General features: G+C 40.0%; 1 protein-coding gene across 1 annotated transcript; it reads right to left on the reverse strand.

The window, feature by feature from the left end:
* Window positions 1–339: 339 nt before the first annotated feature.
* On the reverse strand, window positions 340–8,023 carry slc39a4 (solute carrier family 39 member 4). The gene is made up of 12 exons (XM_031866581.1): window positions 7,663–8,023; window positions 5,657–6,007; window positions 4,130–4,331; window positions 3,730–3,872; window positions 3,393–3,576; window positions 2,935–3,107; window positions 2,556–2,753; window positions 2,231–2,335; window positions 1,941–1,995; window positions 1,674–1,826; window positions 1,406–1,593; window positions 340–1,311 (listed from the first exon to the last, which is right to left on the reverse strand). The coding sequence occupies exons 1-12, from the start codon at window positions 7,861–7,863 to the stop codon at window positions 1,183–1,185; spliced, it is 2,082 nt and encodes a 693-aa protein (XP_031722441.1). The 5' UTR covers window positions 7,864–8,023; the 3' UTR covers window positions 340–1,182.
* Window positions 8,024–14,552: the final 6,529 nt, after the last annotated feature.

A 14,552-nucleotide genomic window follows, 5' to 3' on the forward strand; every position in this document is an offset into this window, starting at 1 on the left:
CTGTCCCTAACGGAGACGGTCACCTAACCTGCAAGTTAAGGAGATTAGACGAGACAGATAAAGAGATCTAGTTTCCACCGCTTCCACTGCTTCTCGCTTCATTCACATAAAGATTAAGAAAGTAGGTTACATTCAGCTGATCCGTGATCACATCCCAACAAAAGGGTAAAGCCGCTGCTAAAAGGATTCACAAATTGATCACACATGAGTTCGTACATAATGGGTTTTGAAAGAGTTTTAATTTGCCAAACAAGGCAGAATATAAAATATACTTTGCACCACACCAACGAAAATAACACATTTTTACACATTTACCTTCATAATTTGTGTGGTGGGATGTGTAGTTCAGGCAAATACCATAAACTCAAACAACTGTATAGCTTCTTCTTCTAATTCATTTATCTGTGTATGTTTCTTATCAAAAAGCACAAAATATAACTGTACAAAGATGAATTACATGTAATGTATATACTCAAGGAGAAAACAATACGTGTATTCTGAATTGTAGTGTCATTTTCACATTTTATCAGTGCTGAAAATCAGAAACAAACTAATCAAAGAAAGAAATTGCTTCTACTGCCAGAAAAACAGCCTCGGGTTACAAGGAACATAACCAATCTTAGCATTTGTAAAAAGGTAAATTTGTCAATATTTTTTTTTAACCAAAATATTAATGATAAAAGTTTTATTTAAAAAACCCTCTGATATGTACACTGAGATTCTAGTTTAATAAGTACTTCTAGCTAAATCTGCTGCAGTCCACCACAGAGGGTCTGGAATACCTGCGACCTTTTACTGTATATTTTCAGCTCTACTGGTTGCATTTGATGGTGTTCCTGTATTGGAAGTTTGTCTCTGATATTTTGCCCATCACCATTGGTGTAGGCTATTGGGAAGCAGCTGTGCAAGTTTTCTGCACAAGCTGTCAAAAAAACATATTTATGTTCGAGTTTAAGGCATTTAGGTGGCACAGAAATGTTTAAAATGTATCTGACTAGATTAGTTCTCCGTCTGACAGGCTGTTTATGTCAACAAGACCAGGGCTCTCACGGTAGTCATTTATGAGGAATGCCCATAAACAGCCAGTCTTGTTACTGTGAATGTTGTTCAAAGATTTCACAATCTTCATAGATTCTATCAGAAGTAAGATTAACACATTCAACAGACCGACGTTTGTCTGTTTTAAAAGCTGATTCTCTCTTCATAAAGTGACAGCAGCAACAGAATACCCCACCCGGTCAGAAGGCCGACGTTCTGCAGCAGAAACATCAGCCAGGGTTTCTTGTTGCTGATGTGGACCATGGTGGGGAGCTGGAAGGAGAACGAAGAGAGATGGGAACTCCTTTTGATGCCATTTTGATGTATGTATTGTACGGTAAATGGTTCCGTCATGACACACACTCACCATGTCAGCCAGCCCGACGTACAGGAAGAGTCCTGCAGAAATGGCAGCTATCCACTGCTTGGTGGCGAGGTCAGTGGCCACAGACAGAGCGATGTACAGGCCGATGAACGAGGTCATGGCGCTGCCAACGTTCAGAAGCAACGCCTTACGGACGGACACACCGCTGTTGAGCAAAATGGCAAAATCACCTGGAGAGACACAGGTCGAATGTTAAGAGATCTTTAATGACCAAATGGGACGCTGCCTTGTCTTTGTGTGTTTTCTTTACCCAGTTCATGTGGCAGTTCATGGCAGAGGACAGCTAGTGACGTGGCCAGACCGGACTTCCACGACAGGGAGAAAGCTGCGCCCATCGCTAAGCCGTCCGCAAAGTTGTGGATGCTGTCGCTGATAGTTATCATATAAGGCAGCAGACGCTGTTCTGTGGAGGCAGACGAAGTAATAGTTCAAGGTTGAGTAGCCACGATGATTAGCACTATAAAGCCTATCACAATTTGGTGATGCTTGTTTTTGTATTGGAAATAACTTCACTTGCCTCTGGTGAGCTCTTTTGGCTCTGAAAGAGAATTCTCATTGTCTTGATCGACAACCTAAAATGTACATGTTACATTAAACATTCAGTAATAAGTCCTGATATTGACACATTGAGGCAGCTTATGGGCATTTTCAACATTTCAACAGTATTTGTTTACAGAGATTAACTTAGTTAAACAAGTTTTGGTCAACAGGTTTAAAATATTTTGATTATTTGTAGACTCCCTTATCTGTGCAGATGAATTAGATGATTAGTGTTCCGTCAAGTGTTAATGTAAGTGTGTTTCTCACCAGGTCTGCACTTGATGCTGACTGTGACTTGTCTTTTTGTTTCCTCTCATGTTCATACATCTCTAAAACCCTCCCATGGTCACAGTGGTGAGGCTCTGATTCCTCCTTAAGAGAGAGAGAGAGAGACAAAAAAATGGAGTAACTTTTTGACATTTCCTCGCAATATCTAGCTGCACAAATGAAGGAAAGGATCCCATTAGGTTCCCATAATTTCCAAAGCAATGTTTGAAAAGTCATAACTTTTTGATTTAAAGAAAAAATCAAGAATGGTATGTCCTCATTTATATTCTTATTAGCCTAATTTTGTGTATTATTTTTCTCTTACCGCATGATGATGTTGATGATGGTGATGATTATCTTTATATGCAAGCAGAGAGAAGATTGTTTCCATCAGATAAAAGTAGTAGATACCGCCAATCAGTACTAACATCTTGTAAATGTAGTCTGGAGTTTCTTCCTGGTGAGCGCCATGAGAGTGATTGGAGCTGTCGGTTTTGTCTGAGTGCACATGTAAACCTAATAACTGGACACACAGACAAGGAAGAAGTCAAAATGAGTATAAAAATAACCATTATTGTTGATGTCATGACAAAACGTCCTGGTGTGTTTATGAAGAATATTATATAGCTGCAATGAATTTCAGCTCCCAAGGGTATACAAATAAAAAAGCTTGTCAGGGCTTTAAAAGTGTGGAAATCACTCACCATGGGTATCAGGTGCAGTAAGGCATCTCCAGTCAGTGAGCCCACAGCCAGGCTGATGCAAAACTGGATACAAAGCTGGAACACACTGGTGCAAGAGGTACAGAGCAGCACTACAATGCCAAACATGGACGTCAGTGTTATCACCACATTGGCAATGGTTGCATAGACGTATTCTACAAGAGAAAGACAGAACAGAAGATGGGGGTGAAAGTCAGCTATGTCAAGAAGACATGGACTTTTGACATATATTTTGAAACAAAATAAAGCACAAAATGGCAAAACAAATGTGAAGCCTTTATTGATTCAATCTGTCCATCCTGCCATGATAAAGGTGAACAAAACCTCATGACGCTTGTGGATCAGAAATATTCTCCAAAATTGCATGCTGAGGGTACTTTCAAGTGTAACTATTATTCTTAATTTCTTTCAAAAAGGTCTTTCAGAACATGCAGCCTTACTCTCAGTGTTAGTGAGCTCATCTGGTGTCAGCGGTTCTGTGATGTCTGCACACGCTCCGCTCAGGATCTGCTGGACGAGTGCAGGGCTGAGCCGAGCCAAGTCCGTCCGACTCAGGCCAGAGGAGACCGAGCTGTTGTCCGCCAGACCGTAGATCAGGCCCAGCTCCTCAGCTGAGGCGCAGAACTGGGAGAAAAGAAAAAAGGTCTGTTAAGTTCACCACAACCACTATGGACTTTACCCTGCATTTCTCTGTGAAGATGAACGAAAACAAGGACATTTATTATGCAGTGAAATCCATTAGAGAAAATCAGAAAATGATGTGTGTGGTATATGTACCCGATCCCAGGTGGCGTTTCCTTCATGCCTCTCTTGATGTTCATGGCTCCTCCTCTTCCTCCGTCTCAAACCACTGTGATCGTGATCAGCGTGTTCGTCTTCCTGGTGCCCGAGGTGCAGACTCCTCATGAGCGCCTCCAAATCTACACAACACAAATACAAGCTACACTTGAGCAAAACTACTCCAGGATTCAGCTGGTTTGGATTAATAATATGACCATGTGAATATGAATATGACTTTATGTAGTCAGTGTGTACACAGGGAAATACTTCTACTGAGGAAAGTTCAATAAATCATGCGACTTTAGTGTCTAAGTGGTTAAACCTAAGTTTACAGGGTCTGGGGTTTCTATGCATGTGTCCGTGTCTCTGTTTCTCTGTGTTTCTGAAGGACATTCACCCCCGACAGTGACGTTCGTTGACCCCAGATGGTCCATGATGTAGTCCAGGAAGAAGCTCTCCTCAGGCAGGGCCCGGCTAACGAAGCAGTGACCCTGCAAGGCGTGATACAGGACGCGGCCCAAAACTGCCCCCACTTCCTGTCTCTGGTCTGGCGAGGATGCGTTGACCTCTGTCGTGATGTCACCGGCTGTTACACAGCTCTGGTTACCATGGTGATAAGGGAGAGGAAGCACAAAGAGCAAAGGATATAACCCAAAATACAGTTTTACTCACTGACACAATTAGAGCTTTAAGAGATTTTTCAAGGAAAAAAGTAAAACATATTCCAGACTTTCTGCTAGTTTTGTCTTTATTTGATTCTAAATTGAATATCTTAAGTTTTGGATTGTTGGATGGACAAAACAAGCGATTCACTGACGTTTCCTTTGACTTTACACAAATTGTCTCAGGCATTTTTTACTATTTTACGCTTGATTTTCGCAGATTAATCCTTCGTTGCAGCCACAACTCAATTACAATAGAGTTGTCAAGAAATCACGAGCCGTCAACTTGATCAGCACTCCTCCTGAGTGACATTTTGATTAGCAAGTAGCATCTTGTTTTGACCAGCTGTTTTGGTTTCTGATTGAAAGGTTTGCCAGATAACTGAATACAACTTTAAACTATATAATATTTAATGTTAGGTGATTCAGTTATGGTTATGATGTCACTTCCAGAAAGCTTTCTCTTGTTAACCCTGATTCATGAAATAATCATTCGAACCAGTGTGTGCACTATTGTTAAGGACTCCTTATTGTTTTGTCTTCAGCTACAAAATAATAACTTTGACTACGTAAAAGACAAACAAACACATTTAAATAGTTTACTAGAGTTCATTTTCATTTCTTTAACTGTTTTTTAATAACTTCTGACACTAAATTTGTGTCTCAAGATACAGCAGAACAAAACATTTAAAGAGGGCTCTTTTCATCATGATGATGGTGGTTGCTACAGTGATGTACAGGGTAAAGACTTGTAGGTATACTATTACCTAATAAATGAAGTATGATAAGATATGTAATGGGATATATACTGCCATGATCGCAGTAACCCTGTACACGCATAAACCCACACCCAGGAAGGATACTGTCAGAGAGCAAGGAGGGTCGTAAACTGGCTGCCTGGTTGCCAAATAATGAATTATAGCGGCAATTTTCTATATAGCATAAAGCATTGTTACATAATCAAATTCACGTGTTAGCAACCTTTGTTTTGCTTGTGACCTTCTATAGCTGAACTATCTCCTCAGGCGACACCTCATCAGAGATCTAAGACAAGCAATTTAACCAAAGAGTAATGTTTCCTTCGCAAATAATTTAACTCAAGGAAGTTCTTCGAGTAAATTTGAGAAGTTTTTGTGTAGCAGTAATGTTTTGTTTTCCTCTTTGCTGTCTTGTTGATAATCTTGTGAGGATCCATAGATCAACCATAGAAATAAGTACTTCTAGTTTGGTCGACTAACAGTATGTTGTAGTCTTGTGTTTACCTCTCTGTCTGAGGGCTCGTAGTGGTCGTGAAGCTCTCGAAGCAGGACGTTCAACTCATGAACATCTATGTGCACGTGTTCATGGTCCTGGTGCTGCTCGCTCTCTTCATGCTCATGGTGATCCTGATGTGTTGTTTTACGTAGGAAATGTTGGACCTCCTGTCCCCATGTCCCCTGCCTCACCGCGCTGCAGACCAGGCCAGGAGATGAGAGGTACAGGACGCATCCAGCAGCGAGAGCAGGGAACTGAGACACACTGATGGTTACACTGTTTCTGCCTCTTCCAGTTTTATCCTCCTCGTGGGTGGAGTGATCGCTGATCAGCTGGTGAAACGCATCCGTTAGATCACACTGCGCCCAGAGAAAAACACATACAGATCTATGTTAGTAGAAGAATATAGTTACTAATTCAGGGATTTTCTCGGGCACAATAGCCTAACAACACATACAGAAACAACAGCTGCTACAGAAGTTTAGATTTAGATTTACTTGCTTTCGTTCTGCTAGTGCTACGCAACTTATTCATATCACTGTTTGATTCAAACACAAGGTTTGATTAATTTAGAAAAGGAAATATGCACATTGCATTAATAGCAACCTGTAATGCATTAACCTTGGATATCAGTTGCTTTTAATGCCTTCTATTAGAAAGAACTTCCTCAGATAACAAGAGGTAGGCGACAATACAAATTGGGAGGGCCTCGGGGTTGGCCATATCTTGTCCTTGTTGTTGGCTGTGTTTCCTGCTTTGCTTGATTGATGGGTGGAGCTGAGATGTAACACAGCTGAGCAGTCATTCCTTATGTACATTGTGGGGACTCTCCGTCCTCATGAGGACATTACATTACATTACAGTCATTTAGCAGACGCTTTTATCCAAAGCGACTTACAATAAGTGTATTCAACATCGGTATTCAAAAGAACACAAGCATCTAAGAGCATAAACTAGAGCAAAAACCAGAGCAAAAGTACAGTGCAGAAACAAACTAATACGAATACAATCAGTGCAACAAACTAATACGGATACAACAAATGCTAATAAGTGCTAATAAAATACAATAAGGACAAAATGCACGTCCCCACAAGGCGGGTAGAACACGCACACGCGTACACACACACACACACACACACACAAACAATCTCCTCACACAGACATGTCTACTGACTTGACAAACACAGCCTATTGTATTACTTACTTCATTTACTTAAAAAGTAAAGTTACTGTGAGGAACTTTTAATTGGTTATGAAACAGTCTAAATGTAATACCGATGCCTCTATATGACCTATATTTGTAAATGAGACCATCAGATTGGCTATTTTAATATAGTTATTCTCAATGCTTGTCATCGGTGCCACCTGGTCAGATTTGTGTGAAATCAGATGAAATCATGTACGTTCGACAGAAAGTCCTTCAGCTCAGACTCCTGCGGGGTCTACAGCAATGAGTCAGAAGCTGCTTCGTCGGTCCCCGTTGGGAGCAAACATCGACACCACACTGCCGGAAGGCCCAGGCTGTATGTATTACTGGGCCTGCTGGAGGGAAGGGAGGCACAGGAGAACCAGAACCAGGACTGAAAGGCGCAGACTGTCAGACCCAGTAAAATGAGAGGTTTTCTAAAGGGAATCTGGTGCTCGGAAACCTGTCACCTGTCTTCATCACAGATCTGCTCTAGTAAAGGTTGTGACAAAATCAACGTACTATATAGGCTGATAACGATCAATCTTGTACCAGAAACTCTGACAGGAGGAAAGAAAAGAATTAAGAGTTAACAGATATACTCCTACAACTTTAAAAAAAGTATAAAATATAAGTCTTTCCAGTAAAGAAGTCAATTACTAACTAAATATGTTTCAAGATTCCCATCAAGAAATCTACTTTAACCATGTGAACGTGGGTCAGCAGTCAGAGTTAATAGCTTTTGGACCTCGACCTCATTCCGCAGCACCTGTAGTCACCCACCTGGCTCTCTAACCTGGCTGCGAGTTAAGCCTAATAAAATCTTACCTTTTCACACGACACTTCACCACACTGCACACGTTTCTCCAGTGTATTAAAGACAGAGCCGAGGGACTCCCTGTTCAGATACTGCTGTCCAGGAGACACGACGCTGAGCACAGCCCTGTACGCTTCCTCCACAGCGGGAGACCCCGAAACAGAACTGAACAAACCCCGACTGGCAAGAATCAGCAGCGCGGAGAGGAACATCTTAAAGCTTTCTTTAAAAACTGCTTTTATAAGAATGGATTAATTTTAAAGAAAAAAGAAAACAACAGGCTGATAGAGGCTCATACAGTCCCAAGGTATTTCTACAGAGACATTGAGCTGTACAGAGCTCAGCTCACAGCCGTTATCAGTTTTAAACCACAACACGTTCACTGGACCTGCATTGTGATTGGCTGACACGTGGCTCGTGCTGTTCTATACCTGTTTATTAAACCCCTTGTGACCTGTACAGCCTACAACACACCCTGCAGGCATGCATGCTGAAATGTATTATTGCACGCTACCAGGAAAGGGTTAAACACCAGGGCAAAGGCTCAACCATCAATGGAATCCAGTTCAATTTGATCCCAGGATTAAGTCGATCTGGAACATCCTACATTCACCAGTGTGTGGTCGATTGAAGAGTAAGGGCACTTGTGAAGGGACAGAGAATGAGTGACATCACGAGAGAATGAAAGGAACCCTCGAAATTAACACGAAAGGTCGATGAGATGTTCAATGATCTGTCAGCTGATGCTTTCATCAATGGCCTGCGTTGCTACATATTGAGGGTCAGTCAAGCAAATCAAGCGTAACCCAAGTGGCAACCTCCAGTGCTGAGAAATGAAGCCAATGCAGAGGTGACAAAAACTGCAGTTCTTCAAATGGCCACTTGAGGTTGGTTCCAAAAGCGAATCAATCTTCATAGTGCCCCATGTTAAAATGCCAAACTTTTCAGCATAAATAAACAAAAACAATTTCTATTCTATAGCTAATTTCCCCCTCATAACAAATTTCCAATTGTACGGGGAGTGGATTTTTTTTATATAACTCACCCGTTTAAATTAAGGCTCAAAGTTAGGCTTAGTTGAGGGCGTGGTCGCTTGAAGCAACAGGTGAGTGCTGTCTCAGGTTGCTACCGGCTATAACTCTGCTCTGCTGTGTCACCGCCTCAGGTCCACCAACAATCCATCTCTTTGACCACAGGCTGTGTTGTCACTGCCAAGATTGAGACGGCTGTTGCCGCACACTTTGAGCTTCACTACTGCTCTTCAGAAACCAATGGCCGATGTTACGGAGACTACGTCCATATTTTATGCTTTTTCCAAGGTACCGATTTTGTAGGTGCCAAAAATGTACTAAATGCAGCTCTAAGTAGATGCTGAGAGGCAACCTTTCTTGCAAAGGAAAATTTAGATTTGGTCTTGAACAAACCCCATGCAAATCACACCACGCGCAATCCAATGCAGTATGTATGCCTGTCGAGAGGTGCCCACACAGAACGCATAGGCGGACGGCCGCAGGCGTATAAATCAGGCATTAGATGAAATGATGCTACGTGCTGTGCCGTGGTTTCGGAGCATGTGCCGATTAATCCAGGAAGTTTTACTCACAAGACAATTGGTCTCCTGGGGCAAAATACATTGGCCTTTATCACAAATTACATGGGGGGAGATCTGTAATAGATCTACCTGTTTTACACTCTTTGGCCAACAGGTGGTTTTGTGAGCATATGAAGCCTCAGGAAATGAACCCGATTGCGAACCAATTTGCTGGAAATGCTTCATGACGCTTCATCTCAGAATCCCAACTTAGATGACAAGCCCTTAAAAAGTATGTACCGTTGCATGCAGTATGTATTCAATTGGGACACGCTACGTCCTCATAACATGGCACCGTGAACTTTGACCCTCTTGCTCAGTTATCTGCTTGCTTGCATACTGTAAAATGTGACCAGAAGTAGTAGAACATCCTGGTATTTGCATATGTATTGGGACATTCTAAATATTTTTCTGGCATACTAAATAGTATGGTTGTATGGGTACTGGAACACACAGAGTCTCCATTTACTTTGTGAATCTTCGCCAATCCTGTCAAACCCACAAGTAAATACACAACATAGCTATAGCATAAGTAAAGATGCACACTTCTACATACATCCCGAACAGAACTGGCCACCTCTTGTTGTGAAGTGAGTGCAATGGAACGGGGGAGGTAGAGTGCAACATCTAGTGGCTGAACATTATCAATGTTGTCAATAGCACCTTTAATTTCTGGTTAACTGTTGGGAAGAAATCTAAATGACTAATTAGTATGCGTTTAAATGATTAAGGAATGTTATACATTTAACAGAAGCTCATGTCCTGTGTAGTGTTTAAGGCCTGTGTCCTTGTGTGAACTGTCTGGATAAAACAAAACTGCAAAATAAACAAAATTTCTGGAAATGACCTGAGAGCAAACTAATATTTCCTAAGACCTTATATAGATATACGGCTCTTTTGAGCCATGGGTTGGACCATGTCTCAACAGGTGGGAAGGTATCTATGATAAAGAGGGTCTTTGCAGCATATGGTTTCAAAAACTATTAAAAAAATTTTTTTTTTTGGTCTAGCATGCACTATATGTGCAAAATATAATCAATTTCAACATATTTGCATGGATTTCATTGAACTAAACCAATATGAAGGGAAGAAATATTGTTTGACAATAATTGACAGATATTCTAAATGGATCGAGATGCTATTACGAAGCAAAAACTTTGACGAAAGACATAAAGAACATTTTTAAATACCAGAAATAATTTAGTGTGATAAATGATACACATTTTGTAAAATGTAATAAAACATTTGGCTGAGGTATTTGGAATAAATATGAAATATCATTGCTCTTATCACCCACAGTCAGCAGGGTTGACTGAAAGAACAAATGGGCCAATTAAATCAAAATTAAGAACACATATCTTGCCGAGCCTAAACCATTTGTTAGACAAGATGAACATATGGGAGAAAATAGGTTAGTGGTGTCTGTAAGAAACAAAAGGGCTCAGTGGTAGACCTAACATCGCGGAAATTGATAAATTTAGACAGCCAGGGCTATGTGGATAAGGGGAACTATGTTTTGCTTTGCTTCGGCTTTAATAATAATTAGTCCAATATTATGATGGGAAGTTAGGCAGATAAAATTGACAATTAATAAATACAAAATACAACCACACGAACATTACACCCTGTTTCTCACCCGATGCAGCAAACTATGTAGAACATCACACAGACAGCTGATGGATATGGACGATGCCCAGGGCTGGCACCTGGTGGTTCTGTGGAGGTAAGCTAAGCAGCGGAGCGGAACTCGTGCCTTGGCACAGTTGGTGAGGCCATTCTATGCATTGCCTATGGATGACGCCTCCCTGCGTAACATCCTAGAGACAGACCATGACCATAAAGGTCAGCCCATCTGGCAGTTTCAGTCAGTCTGTGTACATAGATGACATTGGGGTCCCTAGGGGAAATCAAATTGCTGCAGGGTTTGAAACAGTGCTATTTTGGTGGGCAACAATACGGTAGAGGGGTCAAGACGTGCTGCTGGCGGAGATGGGAGGGGTCTACAAAAATGTTTGGTTCATCTTTATTGTACTTTCATACCATGTTTGAGGAGACTACTGCAGCGATGAATTGATGTTGATATGACAAACTCCAGTGTACTTACAGATTTCCCAGCAGGATGGTGAGGAGCTGGGAAGTGACGATTACACTGAACTGTAAAGTAACGATGATTCGTATGTCGAAAATCGAGAGATGATGATTGCAGTATTACCTGTAGCCAGAGATGGGCAAAAATACATCAAAATGTATTTTGATACAAAATACAATATACCCCTCAAATAAATGTATGACAATAAAATACAAAATACTGGTGCCAGAAAATGTAACAAAATACAATACATGTATTTTGTATTTAAAATATAGGAAATACTTTTTTTCTGGATTTTCCGTTTTCTCACAATTTGGTATAGCAGAGCATTCAGGTTTGGGCTCTATAATGTACACAAAGCTCTGGTGAAGCCCACAGAAAGGAAGAACAGTCACAGAATGTCAGTGTAACTAAGCAAAGCTATTAAAAGACAACAACTTGATTGATTATGTATATATATATATATATATTTGTATTAATGGGACTTAACAGCCCATAAACTTGTAGAATGTATGAAATAATAAAACTAAGAATACTTTCATAATATGCCTTTTAAATCAAATTAATTGGATATTTAATGTTTTTTTGTTTTTTTAAACAAATGGACATCTACTGTCATAGCCTGGCTAACTGTGAACTATATTATCTGCCAGTGATTGATATGGCATTATGACATTCACATTGAGAAGATACAGCATAACTTGTAATACAGTGCAAGATTAGATGGTCAGACGTCTCTTGATAAAGTTATCATGAACATACAAGCTCCCAATCTCCCTCTTCCGATAGCTAGCTACTCCACTGATAAGTTAACTTGCTAAACACTGGCTATGCACTAGCCTAGACAGCATGCTGGCGTCATTAGCATGTTAGCATCGATCGCTAGCTTGATATTATAACCATCACCATGTACAATAGGCTATGTAGCCAGACCCAGACATCAATTATACATCAAGCTAGTTGACATCTGTCACACTCAGATAAAATATTTACCTTGACAGACAATCCGTTGAACTTGAAGATCTGAAGACTGAACTCATGAACTGTTTTTTGATTTGTGGAGAAAGTATTTTGAGTATTTTAAATACAAAGTTACTCCACTCTAAAGTATTTTGTTACAAAATACATTCGATTTTTTATCGGCCCTATCAAATACAAATTACAAAATACTCAAAAGTAATTGAAATACGTATTTCAAATACAAGTAATAGAAATACTGCCCATCTCTGCCTGTAGCTGATAAAGACAGTACACATGCTTTTTATTCAATATGTTACTCTTAGTAAAATCAGTATGACATTAAAATACATGTGGTCTTGATTATATTCAATTCTTATTGATTTTGATGTTTTTGTTTTTATGCTTTCACTTATTAAGTAGTTTGATTGGACATTTATGAATTTATTGACTTATTGATTTATTGATTGATTTTTATTAGAATTTATACTGATAGTATAAACAGGTGGGAATGTTGGGAATACATCTAAATGACTAATTAGTATGCGTTTAATAATTAGTGAATGTTATACATTTAACAGAAGCTCATGTCCTCTGTAGTGTTTAAGGCCTGTGTCCTTGTGTGAACTATCTGGGACACCAGGCGTCTTCAACAGATGTTTAGTCTATTAAGAAGCAGTTGATTGCCGAAAGAGCACTTCAGCTGTTTGTCCTGAATAATGATAATACACTTGTAGAAAGCATCAATACTTACGCAGGGCTGATTTGCGACCATGATTTACGAGAAAGTGACCTTTGTACTAGAACGAATAGTTAAAGTGTCCAGATACGTAGACGCCTGTGTGAAACGCAAAATGTGTGTGTGTTACCCTGTGCCAGCCCACTGCATGTTGTTTACTTAGTATAAATACCAGAGACTCGGAGACAGATCTTCGAGCGGTCTTGATGTACATTCTGTATGTGAATCAACTCTGTCTCCTTCTTTGCAAAGAATAAATGTCCAATGAGTGATGATTTTTACACCAGTCTCGAGTGAATTTTTCTAACATTAACTCTTATGTTGGTCGATGATGTTGATGAAAAACAGAATAAACAGCATTAGTCCATCAGTCCAGTCCAATAAAATGTCCAGTTGTAATATTCATCTAACATTGACAACCTCATAAAATGTCTATACCGAACAACTGTTTAAATGCAATCATGAATTGAATGGCAAGTCATTTTCCGCAGTTAAACTCTCCTGATAACCTTCATTCAGTGATCAGGCAGAACCTTGGTGCCTTATCATCATTTTCTTGCTTTGGTCTGCTTAATCTTGGTGTGATTTTTGACCAATCCATGAGTTTTGATGCTCACATTGGAACACTGACTCGATCCCGTTTCTTTCTTGAAAGAGACATAGACAAATTTAGGTCCATTGTGTCAAGAAAAGAAATGGATGTGCTTGAACATGGTTTTATCTCATCGCGTTTGGACTACAGTATTTCTCTTTTTACCAAAATTCTGTTTTCCTCTGAAATAACTGCTGCCTGTAACCTGAAGGCATTTCATAATAAAAACCTTTCAAAGTGTCAAAAAAAAAGAAAAAGACAGTTATTGGTTAATATATTGTAATATTTCTATGTTTGTCATGTTTTTACTTCATAATGTTGTGTGTCATGGTTTCTCTGGACTTCTTTTTTATTTTGTAATGTCTGCCTCATGTGTTTGTGGTTTTCCCTCCTTTTTTCTGTGTATCACCTGTTTTTAATTAGTTTCGTCAGCTTTGCTCTGTTCCCATTGTTTCAATCCAATCAGCTTGCCCTCATGTCTTCCCACCTGTGTCTTGTTGTTTGATTAGTTTGTTGTGTATATATAGTCCTGTCTTTTCTCAGTTGATGATTGGTTTGTCTGCTATGTTTTCTGGCTCCATCCCTCATGCACTTGTATTACGTATCCCTGTGTATCTGATCCTGTTTAGAGTTTGGCAGTTTGGCAGTTTTTAGACTTTTGTTTTGTTGTTTCAGATGTGGATCCACTGATTTGCGTTTGGACTCTCCAGCCTCACCTCCTTTGCAGTTTTGTTTATTTAAATCAATGACCCTTGATCATCCTCCTGCTCCCTGTGTGAGTCTGATTTTGGGTCCTGCTCCTTTTTCTGCCTGCTGCCTCGTGCAGCCGTGACAGTTGTGTGTGCTGTACTATAGTCTGCTTACCCTTGTCCACACATGAGATGAACCTGACCTCAGTAAAATATACATTCTTTACATGTTGCATTGAATGAA

The sequence above is a fragment of the Anarrhichthys ocellatus genome, unplaced genomic scaffold (genome assembly GCF_004355925.1).
Source record: "Anarrhichthys ocellatus isolate YVR2014 unplaced genomic scaffold, GSC_Weel_1.0 scaffold35, whole genome shotgun sequence".
Classification (NCBI taxonomy): Eukaryota; Metazoa; Chordata; class Actinopteri; order Perciformes; family Anarhichadidae; genus Anarrhichthys; species Anarrhichthys ocellatus.

Excerpts from the sequence above, each read along its gene's own strand:
- slc39a4 (XM_031866581.1), bottom strand. The coding sequence starts at position 7,863 with ATGTTCCTCTCCGCGCTGCTGATTCTTGCCAGTCGGGGTTTGTTCAGT. Across the intron at positions 6,008-7,662 it reads GTGAAGTGTCGTGTGAAAAG|TGTGATCTAACGGATGCGTT; the intron begins GTAAGATTTTAT and ends CTCTGGGCGCAG. Across the intron at positions 2,336-2,555 it reads ATCATCAACATCATCATGCG|GAGGAATCAGAGCCTCACCA; the intron begins GTAAGAGAAAAA and ends CTCTCTCTTAAG.